The sequence below is a fragment of the Camelus bactrianus genome, chromosome 21 (genome assembly GCF_048773025.1).
Source record: "Camelus bactrianus isolate YW-2024 breed Bactrian camel chromosome 21, ASM4877302v1, whole genome shotgun sequence".
NCBI lineage: Eukaryota > Metazoa > Chordata > Mammalia > Artiodactyla > Camelidae > Camelus > Camelus bactrianus.
Window position 1 is genome coordinate 4,074,818 of NC_133559.1, and position 15,079 is coordinate 4,089,896.

The window sequence follows — 15,079 nt, forward strand, 5'->3', positions numbered from 1 at the left end:
TCCTGCCTGCTGCTTTATTTTCCTTAGCGTTGCCTTCCAACCACACCTCCTCAGGTTTCATCCATGCTGATTCCACGGCTCAGGTTCTCAGGTCTGGAGTTCAAATCATCAGGTGAAGCCCCACCCACACTATCCTCAGTGGCCAACCACCACCCACCACAGCCTGATGGAGCCTCTGGCAACCAAGGATGCTCTGTTCCCTGAAAGAAGAAATTCAAGGGTGAAATGCACATAATTCCATACCCTCAGTCTCCTCCACCCACACCAAGATGCTAAAGATGATCCTCATCTCTTTGGACTGGAGAAGACAGCCAACTGTATGGAAGCAGGGAGGAGAATGGAGGATGACCACACTGAATGAGTGGTGAGGGAGTGAAGGAGGGATTCTGGAATTTGTAGAGTACCACACTGGGAATCAACTGGGCACCGCTGTCCCACCATCACTCATCTTTCACTGGTGTCTATACCCCAGACTTTAGGAGAGTCACTCAACTCCTCTTTTCAGTCTCCATCGCATAAGTCAGACCCCTTCAGTCCATCTACTCACTGACTCCTGACTCCACCCAGTGATTCCCCATATCAGGGTTTCTCAATTGACCTCACCTCGAATGCTCTATGCCCCACAGGACCCCCTAGTGTCAGCTACCACATGGGACAAAAGAAGACTCCAGTTTCCATCCATCCTTCTGCTTCGTCTCCCAAGCCCTTTCTCCCAACCCACGACTCACAGCATGTTCTTCAGGGCACAGGCTGCCTCACTCCTCCTGCATGCTGAGGATTCGCAGTAGGATATTGTACACATCCTGTTCCATGTAGCCCTGTAGGTGGCAGGAAAGAAACAAAAGGAGAAGAACAGAAAGTGGGAGAGTTTCTGTGGTGCAGTAGAATGCTACTTACCAACTGTGTGCCCTCGCTTATGGTACTTAACTTCTCAATGGCTGTTTCCTAATCTTTACAAGGAAGATAACCATGTCTACTTTTCCAGATGGCTGTGGGAGTTACAAAGCACCTAGTGCATAATAAGCGTTTGATTCTTTGTAGTTTATTATTTTTCCTAATGAAGGAGCAAGCCACCCACCTCTTTTTCAGGAAAAAGCCTTACAGTGGACCAGAGAATTGAAAAGGAGGGGCAAACACCTCTCCCCCCCCCCACATTCATGCACAAACTCTCTTGATCTGCCTCTGAGATCCAGAGACCTGGCACTGGAATATCTAAAGTCCAGCCTTCTGAGAGATGACAGGAATGTGCAGGTAAGAGAAGGGACCCCAAATGCAGTGCCGCCTGCCCATCTCTCTACCTCTGCCTCCTCCGATGCTCACCTGAGCGGCATTCAGCAGATGATTCCTATAGGTGGAGATGATCTCTTCGTGGTTCTTCTGGGAATCCTGGGAGTGAGCATCAGTGGGAGGTCATGTGCCCCACCTCCCACACTCACCCGGATCCCCTCAACACGAAGAACAATGGGGTAAGGTGGTCAGCTGTGCCAGGTAGGCTCCCCTGGCCATCCCTGACTCAGCCTAGACCACTGCCTGCCTGGCCGGGCCCCTGGAATCCCCAGAATCTCTCCCATGGACATATCACTTCCACTGTGCACCCCCTTCTCTAGCAGCGTACATCTCCCTGAGGGCCAAAACACACCTGCAGCTGTAGGGTGAGGCGAGCACTTTCTCCCCGAGCTGCTAGCACCTCCTCTGAGAGCTGCTCCAGCTTCTTCAGCAATTCCTTGATCTGAGGCCACAAGAAGAGAAAGGGAACCCACGAGGCCCCCATCATTTCCCACCTGGAGTCAAGTCAGTTTCATTTTACTGGGTATTCAATATCTGCCAGATACGTTTACACTCATTGTCTCACTTCATACTCAAAACGGCTCTTCTTCTGTTCCAACAAGAATAGTATTTCTCAGAGGGACGTATTGGTCACATTTTGTAGGTAAGGAGCCTGAGTTAAGTAATTTGTGAAAATCATACAGCTAATAAATGACAAAATCAAGGTTTGAAGCAAGATCTCTTTGAATTCATGGTCCATGCTCTTAACTCTGAACTGGATCCCAGTCTTCTTCTGGCTACTGACCACTGAGGGAAATGGAGATGAGTTTTTATGGCTTGTGAGGCTGAGGCACGAATTCGGTGAATGATAACCAGCAGGATTAGGAATGGTGGTAGTGGGAATAATGAAAATAGCTAACTTTTATTGAGTACTAGCCATTTGCCAAAAATTCTTCTGAGTATTTTTTAATAGAATACCTCATTTAATGTAATCCTCACAATGATTCTATTATTATCCCCATTTTATGGTGATGAGAAAATTATGATGAGAAAACTGAGGCTTAGAGGCTTCGATAACTCACCCAAGATCAAACAGTAAGTTTTGCAACTGAAACTCAAATGCAGATAATCTCAGTTCAGAGCTGACGGCGCTACTTATTTTTGACCATTTTTCTACTTTTACCTTCTCCTTCAACACCAACACAACATTCCTTGCTTTAACTAGCCTCACGCCACACTGATCCCTATTCTGTATAACATCCCTTCTATTTTTCTGTACTTTATCTTATGTAAAATGTATACTCCCTATATTTTTAAGCATTCTAACTTTGGTCACGTGCACACATTTTAATGAGTCTAAATTCATTCATTTCACAGATAGTTCTAGAATTACTAAATTCATTGGTAAACTGATTTTTTAGAATTCATAAAACATGTCTCTTAGAAACATGTAGACTTGCATTTAATTTTAGAGCAATCCTTAGGAAACTCAGGTATCTAACAACAGTGCTCAAGCTTTTTTCTTCGCATTGGCACCCTCTTTGTCAATGGAAATCTTGTGCAGAATCTACTCTGAAGTGGGAGGGGAAAAGGGGGCTATAGCTCAGTTTACTTTTCTTAACCTCTCAGCCCCCGGAGTCACCTCCTCAGAACCCTAGCAAAACCATAGCTACTCGCTGTATTATCAGATGTCTTAAATACACTATTTAAGTCAAAATCCTAATAAACCAACGGTGGTAGCCCTGAGCACACTGCTGCTGAACCCTGAGTCCCAAATTTTAATACCTAAGTGTCCCCTTCTCTCTTCTATTTATAACTTACCTCACCTCCAGTCTCAACCCCAAGCCCCCCAAACTCAGGAGAACAGAGCATGGTCCTTGCAGATGACTGGTGTTCTATTTGGGGGATTACTCTGATGAACCGAAGGTAAATTCAGGTTAGCAGACCCCTGAACACACAGAAACCTTCCCTGACGCTCCCTCGCCTGCTCACCTTGGCCTCCTTGTCCCGGCAAGCGCCAATCAGATGCTCCACCTTGTCTTTCAGCAGCTCCGCCGTTTTCTCGAACTGCTCCGAGCGCCCGCGCATCTCGCTGGCCTGGCGCTCCTGCTCCGCGGCGCGCGCCGCTAGGTCCCCGCTCCTGCGGCGCTCCTCGGCCACGGCCTCCCGCAGCCGGCCCGTCTCTCGGCAGGCGGTGTTATACTTTTCCAGCAGAGCCTTCAGCTCCTGGCCCCACGCCTGGGCCTGGGCCACCAGCGATCCGCGAGTCCTCTCGTGCTGCCGCAGACTGGCGGCCTCCCGGGCCCTCAGCGCGGCCACCTCCTCCGTGGCTTGGTAGAGCAGCTGCTTCAGCTTCCCGATCTCCTGGCTTTTCCCGCTCATCGTGGCCTGGACTGCCCGCAGCTCTTCCTCCAGCTTCCCCAGGTCTTGCTCCAGAGCGGCCACTTGGGGGGGTGCTGAGACCTTGCAGGAGGCCCCCTGCTCCCCACGTGGGGCAGGGGAACTTCGAAGCCGCTGGTTTTCCTCTTCCAGCCGAGCCAGCGCCTGCTGGGCCTCGCGATGCCTGTCCACCAGGGCGCTGATGCAGGCCTGCAGCTCCTCCAGGGGCTCGGCCACTGTGCTCCGGGCACTCGCCTTGCCCACCAGGTCTGGGGGCAGGCGGTCCCACAGCCCTTGGAGGCCACTGCTCTGGGAGGCCAGGCGCTTCCGCAGCTTCTCGGTGGCCTGCTTCTCCATGGCCAGTTCATCTGTCAGCAGCCCCACGCTCCGCCGCAACTGCTGTAGCTGGACCTGCGCCTCTGGCTTGGGCACAAACTCCCGCTGGAGTCGCTGGCTCAGGGACTGCAGCTCCCCCTGCAACCGCTGCCGCTCCCGCCCCAGTTCCCCCAACTCCTCCAGCAAGTTACTGTTGCTCAGTCTCAGTGCTGACACCTCCTTCTCCAGCTGCCCCTCTGCCAGGCCTCCTCCTGCCATCTGTTCCCTTCCAGGGGCCCCTAGAGGCTCTCCCCGGACCCCAGGAGCCCTTTTTTCTCTCCCTTCATCCTCTTTGGTGATGGCCTCTGGGCCTACCTTTGGGGCTCCCTCTCTGGGCTCCTGGGCGGGGGCCTCAGGTTTTAGTTGCAGTCCTGCCTTTGCTCGATCCAGCCTCACCAGCACCCGCTCCAACCTGGCCTCCATCTTCTCCCAGGCAGCTGCTGCTGCCTCAGCCCGGGGCGTCCCCAGAGCTCCCTCCAGGACTGGTCTTGACAAAGCTCCCCAGGCAGCATCCTTTTCTCGCCACACCGCAGCCAGATCCTCCCTCAGTTGTAACAGGAGTTGGTTCATGGCCACTGTGCCTGTTGGTTCTGCCCCTGGGGCCTGGCGCCTCTCTTTCTGGCCGGCACACAACTGGTGTGTATGATCGGGGCCGAGGGCCTGCCCACTACTAGTGGTCAGTTGCTGTCCAGTGGCTTTCCCCATGGTCTCAGACTTTGGGCTCTGGGGTGGCCCCTGTTCTTCTGGTTGGGACCGTCCATGAGCTTCATACTGGATCTCCCCTGGGGCCGAATCCTCAGCCTTGTTGGAAGCGAATACTGGGTTTGCTGCACCTGCTGCCTGCAGCTGCTTCAGCTCTCGTACGCGCTTAGCCAGCAGGCCCAGAGGACAGCCCTGCTCCATGCCGTCTCCTCCAGGCTGGAGACTAGAGCTCTGGCCTTCTGGACCTGCGGGCTCTTGGGAGAGGAGGAGCCCCAGCTCCTGCACCTGCTCGTGAATCTGGTTCTTCAGGTCCAGGTAAGCTGTGGCTTGAGCCTTACACTCTTCTGTCTTCCGCACCAGCTCCTGCTCCAACTGAGAAACTTTCCTCTGCTCCTCTTCATACTTCCATTTCCACTCTTCTGAGCATGGGTCTTCCTCCTCCTCTTCCTCCGGCTCCTCCTCAGGCTCTGCTCTCCATGGGCTCTTAGGTGGAGAACCCACCTGAGGCTCAGCTGGAGAGGCCTATGAAGAAAAAGGAAGAGTGAAGTAAATCCAGGCAGCTGACCCAGGAGGGCCTTTCTTCCCTTAGACTGTCTCGATGCCCCAGTGATCACTGCCTGGGAGAAATCCCAGTGGGAAAGCCTGGGGTGGATCAGGAGCAAAAGGGGCAGGCACTTAGGGTCTTACCTGGGATGCAGGATCTGGGTGTTGAACTAGCTGGTGACCTATATGAAAAGACATGGGGGAAATGAGAGAAGAGATGGGGTCCCTGTGCTTCTAGCCCACACTCTGTCTTCAGCCCTTTTCTGAGAGGAGTGGGCCCTCAGCGCTGATGACCTTACCACACATGTCTTTCTGGTGCCAGAAGCCACCCCTATCCGATGGGTCCCTAACTATCTGGCAACCTCGGTTCCCTGTCTCAGATATGCCAGCTCATTCATTTTTTTCACTCACTTATTCATTGGACACTGTGCCTGGTACCGTTATAGGCACCAGGACCTCAGTGGTGAGCAAAACAGAGATGGCCTGTCATCTGAGGGGGTTACGGTCTAGTAGGGGAGAGAGAGACTGACCATCGAGCCACACATGTACAACTACAACTCACAGATGCCAGCGACAGCACTGGTCAGAGATGCCTTCAGGGAGAGACAAGGCTGCAGTAAAGAATTTGGGGAATTTGGAGTCATCTCCCAGCAGCAGCAATAAATAAGAAAACACTCAACTAAAGTGACCAATATTTGTCACGTGGATTATTTCCATGGGAACAAACGGTGTTTTAAGAAGTTTCTTTGATTCTAAGTCGATCGTGGAGCATCTTGAAGTTACAAAAGGGTATCCGCTTTACCTCCACGCCCCTGCCGGCTCAGGGCCTGCTGCAGCAGCCTCCACAGCGTCCCGTCCTGCGTGCGCAGAGCGTACTGCAAAGCATCGTGGCCCATGCTGTCCACAGCCCCCACATCTGCTCCATGGCTCAGAAGCAGCTCAGCCACTTCGGCACTGCCCTTTTCACAGGCCAGAATCAGAGCCGATCTGTGGGTTGGGACAAATCTGAGCATAGGCTTCTCCCATGGAATCCAGGAGTCCTGGTTTCAGAAAGTCACTCACAAGGTCATCTCTCACACAGTGTGCTCAGGGGAGCTGCAGACCAATGCCGGCCAGTGACAAAGCACTAGACTAGACCAGAACTTTTCAAATGTTACTCCTTGCAGCTGCAGCATCAGAAAGCAGAGGCCCAATTGGAAGGGCTCCATTTTCATCTGCTTTATATACTGAGGTTCTGCATAAATTCTTTATTGGGAAAAAAGGATTCCACTGTTTAGAAGATAGTTTGGAAACCAGTAAATTAAACTAGTGGATCCAGAGGAACTGATTCTACTGGCAGAGTCTTCTGTGCTGGGAAGATGGTGGTGGCAACAGCAGAGTAGGGACGTATGAGGATAACGTTCTCAACTTCCCGGGAGGAAAATAGGGAGGCAGCGGCAGAGCTCTTCTGAACCACTGCTGGGAAGGAGGGAGCTTCCCAAGAAAACAGGGACTAACCTGCTTTCTTCCCCAACACACATACACACACACACACGCATACACACTTTGCCCAGTGGCTCCTTTCTAGATTGGTCAGGGTCTAGATTTGGGGTGGAAAGATGGAGAAGGCTCACTTGTCATTCTTGTCAGTGACATTAACCCGGGCGCCTCTCTGCAGTAGCTGTGAGCAGATAGCTGCGTGACCACCCAGGGATGCAATCATCAGGGGTGTGCGTCCATCCTGCACAGATTGTGGGAAGGGTTCATGAGGAGCCAGGGGAGTCAGGGCTTTGACACACTCCTACCAGCCCCCTCCTCCCCGCACCGCTCCAGAAAAAAGCTCCAGGGGGCTCAGTACTCCTTCTTAGAGGGTTAGGAGCTCTGAGGAAGAGGAGGTGGTACTGCACAACCCCTGGTCATGGAACTTGGCTGATTAAGTTCAGAGAGAGCTGCAGCCTCCCCGGGTAGGGCCCTGCCCAGCTGCCCGGCTGACACTCACATTATCCAGGACATCCAGGAAGGCCTCGTGGTCACACAGGAGGAGCACACTTGAGGCACAGCCAGAGGAGGCTGCGGAGGGCGGAGGGGTGATCAGGTTAAGGGGAAGCGGGAAGACACCCAGTCAGACCACGATGCAGCATCCCCTCCGAGCATCTCAGCAGTCAGCCCTGACCTGCCCTTCCCACCAGATGTGATCCTCCCCTCCCTTCTCGCTGTCTGCCCCCTGCAGCCCTGTTTCCCACCAGTCCCTCAGCACACACCTACCTGCCCAGTGCAATGGACTACGATTATCCGCATCGACTGCGTCTTCGTTGGCACCATGCTGCAAACAGCCACAAAGGGAAGCAGCCTGGAGCATGGTGTTAACACCCTCATCCCATACCCGCTGTGGGGTCACTGACTTTCATGGTACTATGGGGAGGGACAGGAGGACCACGGCTTTGGCGGACGACTAGGCAAGCCCAGTCCAGTCCTGGCAGGGGATAGGCAGCCTTGAATTGTAGCCCTGGTTCGTAAACCTAGGGCCTAAGAAAAATCAGATTACTGGTGAATAAACATGTTAGGGAAAATGACACCTGTGTCTATGTTTGGTACTTTAGGATCATAACTGGGAAACTTGGACAGGGCCAGGAAGAACAGAAGCAGAGCGGCCATTTGCACAATGGCCTATCGCACTGTGCCTTTTGAACTTTTGGGGACTAATGTATGAACTGTCCACGTGTCATTTCACACGTATGTTTCTCTCTGTACTCCTAGACGACAAACTCCTCATAAACAGACAGTAGGCTTTGGGTTTAGCGTGAACACCTCTGTCACCCTTCCACCTGCCCATCGTCACAGCAGTTAGTCTCTGCCAAAGGCCGGGCGCAGTGCACGCATGTTGACTGACTGGCAGTCCGTCCCTGGCAACTCCGCTTTATGATGTGCCCCCAGGGGCAGCATTAAGCAGGGTCCCTGCATACGGTAGGTGTTAAGTAAATGTTTGCGAATTAATGTATAAGTGGTTACCAGCTCTCTTATGAGGACAAGAGGGCAACATTTGGCCAAATATGGCTGGTGAGTACCAGACAACGTTAGGAGTCTCTGATCCACTCCTTCCTTTCCCAGGAGTAGTATCGAGGGTTGCTCTTACCTGCAGCAGGACCTTGACACACTGTGGCTGGCAGGAAATGGTGGCCAAGTGCAGGGCGGTGCTTCCTGAAAGAGAAAGAAGTGGAGAGGGAGGGTGGGTGGCCCCATGCATGCGGATGACTCACAGGGAGGGAAGGCAAGAGACACACAGATAATAGGCGGGAGATTAGAGAGAGAAGCTCTCAGCCAGCTGGGGCCAGAAATTCCTGTTCCCCGAGTGCCTGGTACCTGCGGTGGAGGTGGGAGTTGGGGTGAGGTATGCCCAGCTTGCAGGGAGGGAAACCCCTGGAAGGATGCTGGCCGGAACTTATGAGGAAAGAAGGCGGGGGTGCTACAGTTGGAACCTCCAGCAGGGCCCAGCACTGGCCCCCCTGCTGCTATAAAGCGAAAAGCAAGCCGCTGACCCAGGTCTTAGCCTCACTCACCATCCTCATTCTTGCTGTTGATGTCAGCCCCGTTTGCAAGCAGTATAGTCAGACATTCTGTCAGACCTTTGGAGGCTGCCAGGTGAAACCTGCCAGAATCAAAGCCAAGAGGCAGAAGGATGAAGGGCCCGGGGGTCGAGGAATGGGAGAATCTTAATAAGCACTGCCTGCCATGCTCCCTCACCCCAAAGCCAACCCCAAAAGCAGAGAGGGACACTCCCCTAGCCTGACTTTCTGAGAAAGAGATGCCTATATACGTGGCCTACTGTCAGAACGTCAGGGGAAGCTGGAAGCAAAGATAGAAATTCTTATAGCTATGGGTCTCAAGCAATCTCAGAGTATCGCAGGGGTACCCAGGGAACACATAAATACCGTTGCTCTGAGGACAGGAAACTTAGCAAACTGGAAGTGTCGCAGGAAGAGTCGGCCAGAGCAGAGCAGAGGGCTGGACATTTGAGGGCAGAGACAAGGGATGACACCCCTCTTGTCTGAGCACCCCTTCCAGCCACATGTCTCATGGCTGCTGTGCACTCCCAATTTCTCACGCATACACCCCTTCCTCCTTGTGCAACGGAAAAATACTCTATTTAGTGTTGTTTCACTTTTCTGTTTGTTTCATGGTCTTTCTGGCCTTTTTGGTCAGTTTTGTCGATGTGGGCTGTGAGGTGTATGAGCTCAGGGACAGTGCCTTCTACCCCACTCTGTGCAACACGTGGTATGCAGAGACATGCGGGTATGCTTGTAATTAAGACAAAAAGGGCTCTGAAGTTGAAGGTATTCCCTGGTCTTACATCCTATTGGGGCTTGGGGTTTTCAAAGGGAACCACATGCCAAGGATGGGGTCAAGAGGACTTACTTACGGGGACTGACCGTTCGAGTCCAGCTTGGTGGGTCGGGCAGATTTCCTGGAGGCCAGGGCAGCCACGCGTCGCACGTCCCCCCGCTGCACTGCCTCCAGCAGCTTCTGATCACGGCGGTTCCATCTCTCCACCTGATCCAGAACCACAAATTGTGTAAATATAGGTGGTGAGAAAGGAGTGGAGAAAGCAAAGAAAGAGATGGTTAGGATGCCAGGCAAGGGAAAAGGGACATCCCTGAGAGCCTTTCAATGTTCCACGAGTCACTCTTTCTAGATCAGTTAGTCCTTCTTAGGTGGGCCAGTTAAATAGTCACCAACTCATATGCCACTGAGGACTATGGCCGGTGATTGCCAGCCCTGAACCAAAAAGTGCTTGGACTACTGAATTGAAAATCATTTTTGAGTACTGCCTGCCCATAGTGTTTCAAATGTCTGTTTAATTATCATTGAGATTATTGTTGGTAGGCGCACAACCCCGAGCAACCCTAGCCAGGACTCCTTTCCCTGTTGTTCTTAGGTCTTACTGGAGCAAATGGAACCCAGCTGACCATTCTGGGCTGGGTTTACATTGCCTCTCTACTCCCCAGGCTGCTCTGGGTTTTTGTTGCTGTTGTTGTTCTCATATATTCGAGAAATCAAGGCGCCTGGCTTCAGGTCACAGCTAGGAGTCCAAATACCAGCCATACCATCTCTACCCATTGGCTTTGGGGCCCAAAAGTGGGAGGAGACGCAGAGTTTCTGTTTTCCATCCTCATACCTATGCCCTTTGGCTAGTCAGTCATTCTTCCCCTTCCATGGCAACAACAACCAAAGGAGAAGGCCAGTCTCCAGCTAGGCCCGAGGGGGCAGCAAGCAGCAGCTCCCCTCCCACCCCTCCCCTCCCTCGTCATTTTCCTGGCGGGGAACAGCTGCCCAGACAACAGCCGCACCTGGGCACGCATTGTCCCGCCCTTCCAGCTTGACTTTTGCAGGCGGCGGGGTAATTACAATAACTGACATGAGACATGTATTACGGGACGTGAGAGAACCGCTTAAAAACACCCAGGGCTGAAAGCACAGAAAAGCCTGGTTTGACCCACGGAGGGGAAAGGAAAGGAAGAAGGGATGCAAAAATTTGAGGACTGGTGAAAAGGGCCCTAGATGAATGTCTGTCAGCAGGCCTGAGTCTGGGGTTCAGCTACTTGCTCAGCTACGTGACCTAGGTAAGCCATGGAACACCTCCAACCTGTGTCCCCACCTGTAAAGTGTGAAAAGTAGTAACTACCTCATCGTGTTGTAGTAAATGAGCTCATGCATATAAAATATTTCTGTAAACTGTAAAGAGCGATACAAGGGCATGGCATTCTTATTAAAAAAACAGGAAGCGGTGGGGGATTGCTGGGGGCACACTGGACTTTATGAGGTGTAATCCCGACAAGAAAGAGGCTATGGGAGGAGGTGGGGAAGAACAGAGTCTACGGATGAGGCCAAATAACTCATTTTCAAACACTGTTTACACAGTCATCAAGAACAGGAAAGATGTTAAATGCCCAAGTCATAAAATTAGCTAGGGCAGATGGATTCTGAGGCGATGCCCTGCACAGCGCTTGGAACTCCTCAGAGCCCTTTCAAGTGCTATTTCAGTTAGCGTCTCGGCGTCCCTGCAAGGTAGCGAGGGCTGACAGGATCTTATCTAGTTGACAGAAAAGAAACGGAAGCACACCGAGGTTAGATAACTGTCCAGGGCCACACCACAAAATAGTGGTGAAATTGAGATTAGAGCCCCGGCCAGCCGATGCCAGTCCTAGTTCTTGCCGCTGGACCACACTGCCAAAGAGTTGTGGAAGAAGGTTCACTTGTTTTCAAAGGAACAGTCCATGACCACCTCCAGGGCGAAGCCACCCACCTTCAGACACTACTCCCTGCAAGGAGAAGAGTCTCCAAACAGGTTAATTCTCAAAGGACAAAATAAGCAAAATGCCTCCTCCACATACCAAGAGACTGAGACGTAATATTACAGTATCCAAGGTCCCCTGGGGGCCAGGCCACCCTCAGAAAAAGCAGAAAGCTGGAACTCCACTCCGCCACAGGGCACTGCCATCCGTCTGAAGTTCTCTGTTTAAAATCCTGATTCTAACACCTTCTATCCTCGTGACTTTAGGCGAGTAGCAACTTCCCTGAACCTCTGTTTCCTAATGATATAACACTACACGAAGCGCCTAGCACTGTCTGTCATGTAGTAAGTACACAGTAAGTGTTAGTCCCAATCCCCATGCTTCCTAGCCTTGCCGGGCACATTTTGGATATTCTTGGGCTCAGAATTCTCCATCCAGAGGAGTGGGAGGAAGGAGATCTTGCTCATATCAGCCAGCCAAGCTGTATAGATGGTAATGGTGTTTCCTAGCAATGTGGGTACTTCTCTTTCCTGCTCAATAGTTAGAAATCCAGCCAGTTCACTTCCTATAATCTTGTTATACCAAGAAGAATTTAGAATAGGTGGAAATTCTTCATGGACAAACTTCTGCAGAGCTAAGGTAAAGAAGAACAGAAGTATTCTCCCATACTCCAAGATCCAGTCTATTGCTCACCCCAGCGCCTTAGAAAAGAGGCAGTGGGTTACCATCACAGCCTCAAGGGCACAATCACCAAATTAATCAGCAGACTCAGAAGCAAGGATAAGCTTTGCATTTCTGTAGCCAAGATTGGGGGCTCTTTGTAGAAGTAATTGCAGCCTCTCCTTATCTCTGGCTGTGTTCCTATGGGAACCCCATCAAGATGGAACATGCCAACAGGAGAGAGAGAAAGAGCAGCTACCGCTGTAGGACAGGTGAATGGAAATAGAAAGGCTGCCCAGGAGGAACCAGGAACTGACTCTCAAGTTTTAAAATGCAACAGCCATTCCTCTAAGCTGATCCAGTGCCAGTGGTTTAAAGCTGTTTTCTGGTTTACTTCCTACATAGGCACAGTAAGCTAATATGCAAGACACCTTTAAGGTCATCCTCTACTTGAATAAAACGAAATGAGATTATAGGAGTTGGCTTTTATTTGTTTGTTTGTTGAAATTCCTATATTCTGGAAAATTTAGATTAATATTTAACTGATCACTGATCTTTCAGTCCTTATCGAAATCTGAGGGTGTGATCTGGACCCAGGGATGGGAGAGGGGATAGAAAGAGGTGATCTTCTGCTACGACTGGGAAGCTAGGCTTTGGGAGTGGTCAGGAAGGCTGTCACACTATTTCTCTGACAAACTGGTCCAGAGTGGTTTGCCACCCAGGGAGTGGAGGAATTTATCATGAGACGTGTGGGGACGTTTCATGAGGAAACAATTCGTAGCTGAAACTGGTCCATCGTCAAGCTTGTTGGATCCCTACCCTGACTGAGGAAACAGGTTTTTTTTTTCCCAGCTAGGAAGTCCTGACTCCACCCAATTTACTACCTATAATCTCGTTATACTAAGAAGAGTTTAAAATGGGTAGAAATTCTGCATGGTCAAACCTCTGTAGAGCCGCAGTGAAGGACAAATCAACTTGGTGATTGTGCCCTCGAGCAATTTTCAAACTCCAACATTCAGCCCGTAGTTCGCCCAGCATCCCAGAAAGGAGCCACTGACCGACAGCTGGAGCCACAGGAAGTACAAAATAGTTTCCCTGTCCCTAAAGAGCAGGTAGACTCCACAGACCTGAAGGGGAGGGCACTGTGGAGGACTTTTAGTAACCGAGGAAGAGTCCATGTGAGTAAGAAAATCATTATGAGGTAAGCAGAGATGGGCAGCCTCAGTTTCTGGTACCTAGAGCAGTCAGTCATTCAGTAAATGGCTTTTGATTGGTTGATTAATGTGTGGAAACTAAGTGAGGAAGCAAATGTAAGTAGGCCGAGAACAGGCCTCAACAGAGTTCCTACTCTTGCCTCATAGCTCACTTCCAGGCTTCCACGGCCCACCCATGCAGAGTAAGCTGAGCATTTCTCATGTTTGCTTGATGAGAGAAACCACGAGTCAAGTCGGGTTAAGCAATATCACTATAGGTAGTCAGCTACTTCACTTCTAAATGAGCCATAATCCCAGTCTGCACAGGAAATTTCATCCCCAGATAAGGGGTCTCTCTGTAAAAGACCTTCACAGAAGGAGAAGAGGTAGCCTCCCTTAGCCACTACCTTCTGTAGCTTCTTCCCTGTGTTTTGTTCTGAGAGAACAGTGGAAGGAGAGTGGCTGCTACTGGGAACTCTCAGAGTGAATCCACTTTATCCTCTCCTCCTCTCACTGTCACCGTTCCCCAGCTCAGTCCAAGGGAGCAGAGAGTCCAAGCCCTAAACAGCTGGGTGAGGGTTTAGAATGAAGGAAGATTCTGGAGAGAAGCAGGCAAAAGGCCTTGACTGGCCCAAGAACCAGTCTGATGACCAGAACTGCAGTGAACTGGCCAGGGTGGATTCTGCAGACAATTTACCCATTCCTTGGGGAGCAGCCAGGCAAATGTGCCTCCTCTGACACTGCCTGTCAGGCTGGCCAGGCCAGACTGCAAGATTAACTCACAGAGAGCAGGCAGGAGGAGATCGGGACAAAAGGGGGGAAAGTGGAATTGAACAACTACTGGACAGAGAGGGGCAGATTTTGAAGGGGAGAACAGGAAGGCTGCCGCAGTGGGAACACCAACTGGAAAGAGGTTTGGAGTGATGCCTGAGAGCCAGCGGTGGTGATGGGAGAATGGGAGTGGAAGTGCCATGGGTGAGGTGGGGGCAAGGACAGAGAAGACTCTATGAAGAAGGGCTAGAGGAGGGCACAGGGCTGGGAGTACTTATTAGGCTGAGAGGAAACAGCAAAGGTAGGGCCATATGGGAGGGTTGAGTTGTGAGGACAGGGCAGGGCTGGAAAATGGGGCCATGGGGCACTTGGAAGACAGAAAAGAGCTTGGGGATGAGCCGGGGCTGGGGAATAGGACAGATACTTTAGTTCAGTACTGGGAAACAGAGCAGAAGTAGAAAACAGAGCCTTAGGAGGGGGCAGGGGATGTAGGACACATATCAGAAGTTGGGGGTGTAGATGATAGGAAGACCAGAAAGCACTAAGGGAAAGGACCTTGGAGAGGACAGAGGTTGGGAAGGCAAGTCAGAGGTTGGGGGACAGGGTCTTAAGGAAGGCAGGGCTGGCGGGCTGCACTGCGGGAGCGGAAGAGCTAGAAAAACCGGTGAAGAGAAAAGGCATGGAGATGGGACTCAGGACTTCTGTCACCATAGGGCTTGGACCCCAACCCCATGCTCAGTCTGCCAGACATTTTAGCACCTACCGCCACCTGTGAACTGGAGCAGGAGAAGATGCGCTTCATGGCCGGGGCCAAGGCGACGGGGGGACGGGGACGCGAGGAGAGAGGGGCCACAGGTTCCCGAACCCACCGGACTCAGCTGCGGCTGTGCACAGGAGCTGTCAAAAGCAGAGCGGGGCCCG

The 15,079-nt window shown here is 51.6% G+C and overlaps 1 protein-coding gene across 4 annotated transcripts; it reads right to left on the reverse strand.

The window, feature by feature from the left end:
- ANKRD35 (ankyrin repeat domain 35) lies at positions 1-15,079 on the reverse strand. 4 transcript variants are annotated; one of them, XR_012501261.1, is made up of 15 exons: positions 14,922-15,079; positions 9,672-9,792; positions 9,174-9,363; positions 8,802-8,890; positions 8,378-8,442; positions 7,510-7,567; positions 7,244-7,314; positions 6,879-6,985; positions 6,068-6,252; positions 5,410-5,447; positions 3,259-5,244; positions 1,640-1,781; positions 1,321-1,386; positions 729-818; positions 1-200 (listed from the first exon to the last, which is right to left on the reverse strand). XR_012501261.1 is itself a non-coding variant. In XM_045505234.2 (15 exons), exons 1-14 carry the CDS (start codon positions 14,958-14,960, stop codon positions 756-758), a joined length of 3,051 nt encoding a protein of 1,016 aa, XP_045361190.2. In that variant the 5' UTR covers positions 14,961-15,079; the 3' UTR covers positions 1-200; positions 729-755. The 4 variants fall into 4 exon arrangements, 3 of the variants coding, with proteins under 3 accessions (XP_045361190.2, XP_045361189.2, XP_010966529.2); XM_045505234.2 differs by having other exon boundaries at positions 1,640-1,729; positions 9,174-9,246; XM_045505233.2 differs by having other exon boundaries at positions 1,640-1,729.

Excerpts from the sequence above, each read along its gene's own strand:
- ANKRD35 (XM_045505233.2), bottom strand. The coding sequence starts at position 14,960 with ATGAAGCGCATCTTCTCCTGCTCCAGTTCACAGGTGGCG. Across the intron at positions 8,891-9,173 it reads TTCCTGTCCTCAGAGCAACG|GTTTCACCTGGCAGCCTCCA; the intron begins GTATTTATGTGT and ends TGATTCTGGCAG. Across the intron at positions 6,253-6,878 it reads GTCACTGACAAGAATGACAA|ATCGGCTCTGATTCTGGCCT; the intron begins GTGAGCCTTCTC and ends CCCAACCCACAG.